Below are 12,120 nucleotides of genomic sequence, written 5' to 3'. Positions count from 1 at the left end.
TGTTTGGAGAGAGAGCTTACAATGTTCTCTCCGAACATAGACAACCGTAAAATTAAATTTTTGTACTAAAAATTGCTGTGTTATATTAATGAAATGACACCGTGCTTAGAAACTTACTAAAAATATGACAGTTATGGTAATATTTTTAATATTGCAAAAGATAAACGTGTTTATAAAAATGAAGGAGAAAAATATAAAAATGTGAGATTAGTTTTTTGGCTTTCTCAAAAAATAGAGAATTTATTGAAGGTGTGATGTGATAATAAAGTCTCTATTTTTTTTATTTAAAGAAAGAAAAAAATATTTTCGTTCTGATGATTTACCCAAATATTTAATTTTGAGGGCCATTTTCAACTAGTTGTAAATAACTCACTATTAGAAAATAGAATCAAGTTGGGGTAAAGTGGGATTCGAACCACGGAACTTTGGTCCGTGAGTCCGAGTCACTAGCCACAGGACCACAACTCGATTATTGTTTTCCAACTCCTATTGGTGCATAGGGCAGTGCATTGGTACACCAAATGTAGCGCGGTTTGATGACCCGTTACATGATTAATGAAATATTTCAGTTTTTTTTTAGATTTAGATTAGATTAATTTATTTATGATAAAACAGTTTTTAACTTTACATATTACGTTACATTACATATTTTATTTGTACGAAATATTCCCAATCAGCAAAAGTACTGGTACAGGGGGATATAATATATTATGACACAATAGTTTTAATAAAAGGTCGATAAAATAACATCACATATTACTCGTCATACGGGCTGTAAGAACTGTTTTATTTATGTGTTTTTTAAGTACGTATATGTTTTTTATTTTTTATTTTTTATGTCATTATAAAGTGAATTGTAGAAATTTATTGCTGTATACACAAAACTGTTTCTTTTTCCGTTAGTCCTAGGTTGTTCGCAAGTAAAATTATTTGACGCTCTTGTATTTATTTTATATATGTTGTAGTTAATGAACCTTTAAAATCATTATTTCGCGTCCACCTTGCCGGAAAAGAACCCAGTACCTCAATAATGATAGGCGAACGCGTCAACCACTACGCAACAAGGCAAATGTATCTTTAATTGATTTCCTTATTTGGAACCCGAGAGCAGCCATCGAGTCGAAAAACACTCGTCACGGGTTCTGCTTCTATTTCACACACAGAACTGTGTTCTTCATCCGCCTCTGGACACAAAGTAAATTTATTCAATATGACAGTCAAAATTCGAGGTTCTTTATATTTGTAGGCGACTAAAATAAAATACGAATAATCAAAGAATATCGATTATTTTTAACTATTATTGTTCCTATTGAAATTATAAAAATGACGTGTTATCATGTTTTGTCAGTTCAAATTGGACGCCAGCGATAAAGTCTTGACAAATGAATAGTCTGAATAATAAAATTTACTTATTATTTGTACATATATCAATTTGAAAGCGGAACATTATAAATCGATTTGTGGTTTTGTGATTATTTTTTAGAAGGACAATTTTTACTCCACCAGCTCAATGTGGGACGAATTTACCCCTCACAACATATCTAATATCTACACGGGTCGCAGTGGTGCCAGGTGCCAGGTGGCAGTAGACTAAATACCCGACAAGCCGTTATTATAACGAGATATTATAATGATATTTTAAACAAAGAAAATCAGAACTATAACTATACCTTCTTGATATTTACTTTAGTTGATTTTATAACGTGCATTTATAAGTTAATTAACAACTAAAACTTTATATTTGAAGCACTTACTGTGTGGTTATTCATTATAATAAAATAAATAGAAAACAACTTTTTACCATTTTTTTCTACTGACCTGTTTCAAAGCAATACAAGTTTCTTTATCATAGTATAATTAACTAATGAATTCTATCACACTTTATATTAACAGTAATTACTAAATATTACATCGAACCAATGGAGCTAATAAGTCAAGTCTTTTTATCATGTATTTGTTCTAACGATAGGTACGATATTTAAAACTAGACAGGGTGGACTAAAAGAAATATGTTTATTTGGCTATTTATTATTTTATTCTTATTATGAACAGCTTTTTTTAATTTCTAAGATTTCCTAGTTGTCTAATTTTAATATTTTATTTTTAACGTGAAAAACTTTTGACCTAGTGTCTTTACTAATCAGGTGGTTTGCTAATTCAGAAAAAATAATATTATTTTTGCACCTAAAGAGTTCTTTTACTCAAATATTAAAGTTTCTTTTAGTTTTTCCAATGTAGAGTGAATCGCAATCATTACAATTTAATTGGTATTTGCTAGATTTATTATATTTGGGGACTTACTCTTTTTTAACCAGCTAATGACAGGTCATAATCCCTGTAAATGCCTAGATTCCATATTCCCTTCTCAAAAATGTTGTCCCTCTGTTGCAACAAATTTAGATCTAGGATAGAATTCGTTAGTTAATTAAACCTTGATAAAGAAGCTTGTGTAGCTTTGAAACCAGTCGGTAGAAAAAAAAATGGTTAAAAATACAGTTGTTTTACATTTATTTTATTATCATTGATAACTATTGATTATTAGTTTACTTTATCTAATATCAGCGTCACAATAGCGCGTGACGTACGGAGCGTGAATTTTTTTATTGATATGAGTAAAAATACGAAGCGTTTCTTCCAGTAGCTTAATCACAAATAACTATCGACGTGCTAATAAGCGACGTGATAACAGTTTATCGTATTCGCGATCACAATGAAACATCCGTGATAACCTAATATTAAATGCAAAATATTTACGTTTCGCGACGTATAATCCACATATTCGAATTTCACCGGTGCAAATATGTTATTATATGTTATTGTATTCCAAAACTGCTATTTTTATTTATTATTTGTCATACTATTTATTGCATTTACCCGGCGGTTGGCAAGCCAAATCTCAAGAAAAGCAGTCGCCATAGTAATTGTAATTTAATTTTAGCTTTTTTGTATTATATACCTACTCCTTACTATTTTGCAAATGCAATATATTGTATTATTTTTTTTTAGTAAACGCCGATGTTTTGCCGGTGAAAAATTTACGAGGAAAACAAAAAACAAACCGACACGAGCGTTGACTTAGAGATTACACACGCGTTGACTTATGATTGCGACAACTTAAGAATGTTTATTATTGTTCATTGTGATCGCTCAAATGCTTAGCATGTTTTTAAGCACGTCGATAGTTATTTGTGATTGAGCTACAGAATTGAGTACGATATCGCTTCTTTTGTAATTCCTGTTTAAAATACCCTTCTTGTTACCCTTACTTACTTTAAGGGTGTCTAAAGCTTATTTCCTTTTCTTACTCCATATAAAATAGCTCATGCTTAAAATGCTCGACAAACATATGAATCAGCCTAAACATGCGACATGTTACAGGTGTTTCTCAACGTGCTATATCAAGTTATTAAAGTTACCGGCACAAGCTTCATGGCGACGTAAAACGCAAACAATAAATCTAAACCCATGACCGTCCCACTATTGCTACCCATTCAACCTGTTGGTAGTTGGCATTTGGAGCACAAACACGTGGAACTCCCAAAACAGCCTCGCGCATACAAACTACAATACCTACCTAATACACGTACACTGTACAGACACTCACTAACAAATTACTTTTCTATCGGATATAATATGCTAGTTCAACGAGTTTTGTATTGGGAATAATTACGCAATTATAATACCATCTGAAAAATGGATGGGAATCAGAGATATAATTAGGGGTGTCATTTTTTTCTAATCTCAATAATTCTGCTGTCATAAGAAAGAAGGACGCATCTAACATTTTTTTTCGATACTAAGTTAAATACATATTAGGAATCAGGAAAAAAATACGCATCTACTAAAAATACATCTATCTTCCCAAAATAACCACAACCCTATTATTTTCACTAATAAATGAGACTAAACTGCAAAAAGTCTTGAATATTTCTAAACATAAAAGGCTGTTCTGACTTATAAAAGACTGATTAAAATACTTATTTTTTCTTCTATTCCGTTTTAAAAAACATCTGAAATTAACGTACATACTCGTATCAATTAAATTTAAGATCTGCCGGTAATTTCGAAGTAAATTGATTATTAGGTATTATTAGGCTTTTTAGGTTGTGCCCGTGTAAAGCTATAATAATTAACAATAAACAATACGTAGTAAAATTAATTCAAATAGAATAACAATCCAGAAAAACAACGTATTAATTTTAATACATAAATAAAATTCCAATCAAGATAACATAAAAAAATAATATGTAAATATTAAAATATTTGTTTTACAAATTTAGTTACATGCATAATTAAATATAGAAAGAAATAGTATATTATATTGTATTTATTTTATATACGGCCTTAGCCAATTACAACAGTTACATGAAGAAAAAAAAGAGGGATACAAGAATCTGAACAAAAATAATATAAAACTATGTGGCAAAGAAAAAGTATCATTGAAATAAATACATAAAAAATAATACAAAAACGTAATTGAAATGATAATTGTAGCTATTTATTGATTTATCTTACGGAGTACTATCTACTGATATGAAATTTTATGTGTTTTATATTATTCGGCAAGTAATATACGTATCAAAGTATTTTGTCTTCAAATTAATTCATGTTCAAAAATTTGAATTACAGATGCTTAGAATAAAGAAAAATGTATTTCGAATCAATTTCTTAATAAATGTGTTTGAGAAACCGGAGGGATAAAGTATAGTTTTTATTCAAATAAAGAGAGGGGAGGTTAAGAACTCGGCAATCATCCAAAGTTTATTTTATTTTTATTTTATTTATTTCGAATACAAACAGATGTACAGGTTAAATGAATATTTTTTTTAAGAAACTTTATAAAATGTATACATAGTAGGGCCTGCCATCCAATTATACGTATTCACTAAATAATACTGTAGTAAAGCGACGACGGCTTGAAGTTTAAACTATATAAAGAATAAATATACTAAGTATTAAAATAAGATAAATATGGACAAAACAAGGAGATAGTGGAAAGGAAAAGAAGGAAATTGATAAGGAGTGGTAAAGGATGATTGAAAGAAAGTGAGAGTGGAAAATTGCATTTGATTTAACGATTAAACGAATTATGAATGAAGAGCATGAATCAAGCCTATTAATTCTCTTCTGTACATTCTCTTCTGTACAAAGTTGCCGAGTCTGGGGGAACTCGGTCAGCTCAGAGATAATGTAGAACTATTTGGGTCAGCTGCGCATATAGTAACAAAAGCGCTCATTTATTCACCATTGACAGTACTCATGGAGAATGGACCTCATGGCGATCGCAACGAAACAGTTATTAAATTGCAGCTGAAAATCCAAGGTAAGCCTGAAAATATATTCACTAAAAGTTTCTTGAAACTATATTTGAGATAGTAACTGCATCAAAAATAGCCGCTGTAGATTGATTTTTCATAATGAATTTGGAAAATGAGGTCCATGACTCTGTGTTTGTTTGTGATGCCATTTTGCATGCGTTTTGTTATGATGTTTAGAATGTCACGCGGTGGCTATTTGGGGATACATGCCACTGTAAGTTGGGGTTTTATGGTAACGTGCTTTTATTTAGTTTAGAATGCTTCGACAGCACAAAACGAAATATTTTTGAGCACGATGGACGGTGGAAGCATTGCAGAAAGCTGTAGAAGATTTTATGCAGAAAAAAGGCTCTACTCGCGAGATCTCTAGACGTTTCAACGTTCCTGGACGCGCTTTAATGCGTCGCATAAATGGTATTAATTTGGAGAAGATTCCTCTTGGTCGTAAGTGCTATTTGGGACAAGAAAAAGATAAAAAAATAGTTGTGTATGTGCAATAAACTTTTGTGAGAAGTGTATGCCTTAATTTTTAATTGTGCCATAATACCTTACTGGGGGTAATATCGCATTTCGATTGTTTTTTTCTTTCTTCAATTATAAACGTTTTTTAAAAATGTATTTTTATTTTTTAATGGTTAGTCGTGCTTAATTAATAAATAAACTATTTTTCGATATTTAACTTTTGATAATATTCCTTTTTCCACATCCGAAAAATCCCAATTCTTTTTGTTGTTGTCATATAACCCCGACTTACTATACAGGTTATAATAGAATTTTTTAACTGACGAACCACATTTTTGTCGTTTTTCAGCAGTCATCTCTTTCTACAAAGATGGCGCAGCGGATGACTTTTGGTTTATTTGCGGGAAGCAGCCATCAGCGGTGCGAGTTTGTGCGCATGAAGGGCCCTCAAGGGAAGGGGCACGCTGAGATGGCCGTCACCAGACCGAGGGGCTCGGGGGCTGAAACCCCCACCTCGGAGCCCGGTTACTGCGCTACCGACATGTGGGATAGTGACTGGGACGAGGATCCTGATGATTTCTTCATTTATAGGCATCAGGTAGGTGTTTTCATTACACCACACTATGTAAACTGCGCTCTTTATGATCGTAGAACAACAACGCATATAATTCTTTAACTTAACAATTTTACATGGAACCGGCTTAAATTTTTTTGGACATTTATGTCACAATTGATAAGTGCAAATGTACATAATTTGATACTTTGGTTAGTTAATATACAATATATATATATTTTAAAGCCCAAAAAAGCCCTTATATAACTTTTTCAAGACTAAATATAAACTAAAGTAAATGTAGCATTTTTCGCACATCCGTCGTTGTTCTACGATCCCGACGAAAAGAATCCTAGTCTTCTACGAGTAGTCGTGGAATTTATTCATTAATTCAGAAATGTATTGATTTTGGTCACTAATTATGATCCATTATTTCAGAGACGCCTGAGTGATCCGAGTTCTAATTTAAATAACTTCTCTAGAAGTGGATGGAAAGCTAAAAACTACGAAGCTTCCGGCGCAAAAAGCCGATCGGAAAATGAAGGACTGGATTCTTTGGCCAACACTGTATCCGAAATAGAAGCGGGCGATCTACGAGATGGTAAGTTCCAGTAGTTGCGCATTTCGCAGTTTGTAGACGCTATTCACATTCACCGATCCCTGATCACACCATCTGATATTGTCATACAAGGTAGAAACAACATGAACGGAGTGCTATCCTCGTACAGGACATTCTGTTTCTATCTCCTCTTACGGTTCGGGTTTTCCGGGTGGAAGCGGGACGACAGACTCTTAAGATTGTTGTTTCTATTCTTTAAGTAGAGACCCTTCACGTAGTTTTCGCATTTAGTAAAAAAATTAGTTCGGTTCGATGAACCCGTTCTGTTTTCTTTTGTTGTAGAGCAACCGAGCTCCGCCCCAAATCGTCCCGTTTCCCCCCCGCGGTGCTGCACCACCCCTCGCCACTGCTGCACCGCGTCACCCTCGTGGGGGGACATGTCCGAGGTGTACACGAGGGACCAGGACTGCGCCAACGAGACTCCCGCTTGCCTAATCAACGTTACACCCAAAAAAGAAAAACCTAAATCCGTCCCCGGCCCACCGCCGCTCAAAGCTCAATCGCCCGTCGAAACCAAACAAACGAAAGCGAAAGTGACCGCAAATAAAACTCCTCCAACGAAAGTTAGAGATGCGAAAACCAGACTTGTTACGAAACCGAAAGAAATAAAACCTAAAGAAACAGTTCGGTCCAAGCCGCCCATTACCACCGCGAAACCTCCCGTTCGCACGACTCTGAAACACCCTATTGAAAAGAAAACTCCAATCGTAAGTGCACCACCTAAAAGAAATATCAAAGCGAAGATAACCAAAAAGATTTTACCGGTGATAGATGGCAAAAAGCCGCCAAAACCAAAATCAAACAAAGAGGAATACGAACTAGCTGACGACGCTACGTCTTTAAACGTTTGTAATCCAGTCGACAATAAAGACGCTACTATTAACGAGGAGAAAATCGAACTTAAGGAAATCAAAATGGGTCGAATTTGCGATTTGGACCCTACGACGATAATTACCGTTAATGGCAAGGAAGAACTGCCATGTATCGATGAAATAAAGAATTACCAGTTGCAAGGCAATAAGTACATTGCCCAAGAAACTCAAGAAGTTCAGAGAGTTATCGCGCTGGAGACGTACGCTCCAGTGACAGAAATAACCAAAACCATTGAAATCAATCAAAATACAGCCATAACCAAGGTCGACTCCGAGTTAGGAGAGTTGAAGATAGCCGAAGACGACTGTAACGGTAATGAAGGTGATGACGAAGGAGAGAATCCGGCTCCGCTGGGGTTCATGAGGAGGGGTATTCAAGGGTACTGCACGCTGCCCAGGGGGCGCCGGGGGGGACCCGCGGGGGCCGGGGGCCCGGGCGGTCTGTCCCAACGCCCCCCTAAGCGGACCACGCCCGACGGGACGGACATCTACTATTGGTGTGACATGCAGAAGAAAAACAATGGTAAAGGGAAATAAATCTTCTTTTTTATTTGGAAAATAAATATTTGCGTTTTTATGGTTTACCCAAATGTTTCAATTTTGGGGGCATTTTCAACGAGTTGTAGGGAACACATTATTAGAAAATGGGAATAAATTGAGGTTAAGTGGGGTTTGAACCTCGGATCTCCGATCTGTGCATCCGCAGCATTCTCTGGATAATTATCCAGAGACCCACGACCCGATTTTAAAAAAATATGTAAAAAGGTCTAATTATTTTAATGCCATTTTTTGAGTCACTGATATCACTTTTTACTCTAAAATAGATCTAAATTTGTTACGACAAAGAAGGAAAACAATTTTTGAAAAGGAATATGGAGGTCTAGGCATTAACAGAGCTTAAGACCTGTCATTGATTAAAGTATTCACCATTCTGCCTATGTTTGAAAACATCCACGTTTCCTTAATTTTTCCATCTGTTTTCTTTTGTGAAGTTAATGAGCTGAAACCTTTATCATGTGGGTGAGATTCATCCGGCATTCATAAAATAGATGACGTTTGTAAACTTACCATTCTTAATCACCATTCAAAATAACTAATATCGTATTATTAACTGGGTTGACCGACGCTTTATGTTTTTCATAGCCGCATCTAATCACAATTTATGATTCAATTCAGTTTTTTTTTTAATGCCATACGGTTAATCATGATTTCGATATTATTCCTTTGACTTGTGACACTATTCTTCCCAAAAATATAAACCGCAATGACTAAATGATTTATTTTTTTAATTTGCTTGCAAATGACATAGCATTTTCAAAGCTCAATAATTTCCGGTATACGTGCGCGCAATACTCAGTGACTAACGCATTACGTGTCCACCAAAGGAATGCGTATCGTAGGCCTATTAGACCGGGATACTGGACGTGAACCTCATTTGGGAGGATGGACAGGTCTTCAGTTTTTTAATTTTTAATGTAAATTACCACATACAGTTTTATTATCATTAAATATTAATACAAATAAATACATATTAACATGATATGTTGTGTACATATCGAGCCATCGTCGCCAAAACGTCATAACCAACAAAAACATTATTTTGCAAGAGAACGCGTTTTCCTCCTAATTAACAAGGAATGCACCTTGAAAATCAAACTCTGTTCCAATTATTTATTTTGTTGGTATCAATAAAATACATATTCGAAACAAAACATAGTTATATATTAATATATTACAACATAGATGAAGAACATTTAAGAAAAGGTAATATAGAAGTCTAGGCATCTACAGGGCTTATGACTTTAAACCAGCCATTGACAGGTCCTCAAACAGCTCCCCAGGGAGTTGAATCCAGTCCTTGTCTACAAAAATTTGGACAAATTCAAAATATTTTTGAAATAGTTATATATTTTGTTTTTTAGTACATTTTTTAATCAACTCTTCTTTAAACCAGTCTGTTTTTTGGTTGGCTGTGAGATATTGAATTCAACAATAAGTACTTATTCTCTTGACCCAAAAAGTCAACGTATTCCCTTCCGAGGGCTGGGCCTTGATTATGATGGGAAGATAAAGACGTCATATCACCTTGACGGTGTAGTTGAAGATAAATTCCCTCTAGCGATTATACAGATATACTACCGACCCCCCACCTTCAAGTTTTGGGTAGGTACATCGATATGAATTAAGGGGAAGCGTACGTCACGGTACACATATCTACGCTCTAAAATGACATAGCTTCAGTATGACGTCATAGTTGAAGATAAAAGTCTCCCGACCGACTACAAAGGTATAGTACCGATACCCCCCACAATCAAGTTTTGATGTAAGTACATCATTTTATACCGACGGGTCTAGAACCCCTCGATACGTTTATCTACGCATTAAAAGTGTCAAAAATTTTGTTCCACCGAGCAATTTTTCCTTTATTTAAGATTTATTATAATTTTTAATCGTTTTGAGGTTGGCACTTTTTTTCTTAAAAGCCTATTAAAAATATGAGAGAGAAATAAGTAAGTTTTGAAGTCGAATTAAATTCCGATATAACTGTCGCTTTAATAAAACGAACGCCTAGATGTGAAAATAATGACGCTAGGTTCTGTCCTATTAACAAATAAGAGTATTTAGGCGTTAGACACAGATTATATGCGTCATAAGGTTACCGCTAAAAAAAATACATTGTTATTACATTTTTTCCATCAGTTTTACTATCTTTCCGAGTGTATGTATCGAGACGTTAAAGGAGCCGGGTTTGTAGTCGATCGGTAGGTACATACAGACGATCCTTAAGCGTACCGACTAGGTAATTTCCAAAAGTCATGCAAAATTTATGTTCAAGCGAGCATTTTTTGCTTGAAGTGAGATTTATTGGAGTTTATAATCGATTTGAAGTGAGCACTTTTTATTACAGTAACCTATTTAAACTATAAAAGAGAACTATTTTAAATATTAATGACGTAAGGAACGCGGACTAATTGTTTGCGGTCATTCCATTGGCTTGTTTCGATCATACGATGTCGATATGACAAGTAGGTAGAACATACCGAGGTAAGATACAGATAGTACAGAAGTTAAGTATTCCGTCTCGATATATACAGATGAAGATAGCGTTCATAATCGAGGCACTGATATGCCAGTTCACGACCCACCAGAATAATTTGTACACATGGCCTCCGTCAAGAATCGTAAGTTTTTAAGGCACTTTGATGAATTCCTAATTTTTTTATGTTTGATTTGATTTTAAAAAAAGAGATAATATCATGGTCTAAGTGTGATTCATACAAAATAAAAATCAAGAAAATAGAAGTCGATAAATCTAACTACTAACGACTATAGCAGGTAAATTATGTTAAGTCACTCTAGTTTTCCTTGAGTCGGTAAACGGATCAACAGTAATTAATGCTTGTAAAATGCATCGTTGAAATTGTACAAGGTTAACTTATTATTTGCAAAAAGTATCTATTCAATGTTCAATCATTATACCTGTTGACTCGAGGTGTTATATTATTGTGAATATTACAGACACGGACTACAAATAAGGCTGACTACCAATTTTAGATTTATTTATAGAGAATTAAAAAAAAAACACTACCAGATATTGCTCGCTGTAGCGCCGACCGAAACGTCGGCAAGGAATGCTTACGACTTTACGACACCCGAAATAACAGCCCAAAATGATTAAGATTGATTGATATGAATATGATATTTTTATAAGTTTACAAATACGTATAAAAATATAGTTTAAAGGTGCAATTAATCGTAAAAAATTGATCTTGTTAAAAAAAAAGCTTTTTTAAAAATAGTAAGAGTATTTTAGGATGCTATTAATTTGAATGAACTAAACTCTAAAATAATACCGGCAAAAAATATGTTTTTTTAATAAAATGATTTAAGTAAATAAAGACTATTAAAACAAACAAAAAAACATTTGGGGAATGTAAAAGTCACGAATCTGTATTTTTATGACAAGAAAATTAAAATATATATACCACCAAATTAGTAAATGCAAAATTACTTAAAAACAAAAGATTTACAAGACTAGGTTTATTTTAACCGACCGGTTTCAAAGCAAACAAGCTTCTTTGTCAAGGTTTACGTAAAAACAAAGTTGTTTTATTTATTTTATTATAATGAATAACCACAAAGTTAGTGCTTCAAATATATACTTTATATAAAGCATGTTTTTTATTTAATATTTTGTGTTCATTTATAATAATAATTAATACAGAGTATTTAAAATGCACAGTACAATTTTTTTTGGAGAAAATATGCATACACATTTATTGATAAACAATAAAG

General features: G+C 33.8%; 1 protein-coding gene across 1 annotated transcript in view; it reads left to right on the top strand.

Moving 5' to 3' along the window:
- The window catches only part of LOC148280945 (uncharacterized), a 74,255-nt gene that overhangs the window by 48,476 nt on the left and 13,659 nt on the right, over nucleotides 1-12,120 (top strand). Inside the window, exons 5-7 of the mRNA XM_088227533.1 lie at nucleotides 6,130-6,378; nucleotides 6,772-6,934; nucleotides 7,235-8,347. Coding sequence (XP_088083659.1) covers nucleotides 6,130-6,378; nucleotides 6,772-6,934; nucleotides 7,235-8,347 — 1,525 coding nt within the window. The remainder of the gene's footprint in view (nucleotides 1-6,129; nucleotides 6,379-6,771; nucleotides 6,935-7,234; nucleotides 8,348-12,120) is intronic.

The sequence above is a fragment of the Micrasema longulum genome, unplaced genomic scaffold, assembly GCF_059751315.1.
Source record: "Micrasema longulum isolate JH-2025_06_02 unplaced genomic scaffold, ASM5975131v1 h1tg000509l, whole genome shotgun sequence".
NCBI lineage: Eukaryota > Metazoa > Arthropoda > Insecta > Trichoptera > Brachycentridae > Micrasema > Micrasema longulum.
This window is presented reverse-complemented; position numbering and strand designations above follow the sequence as displayed.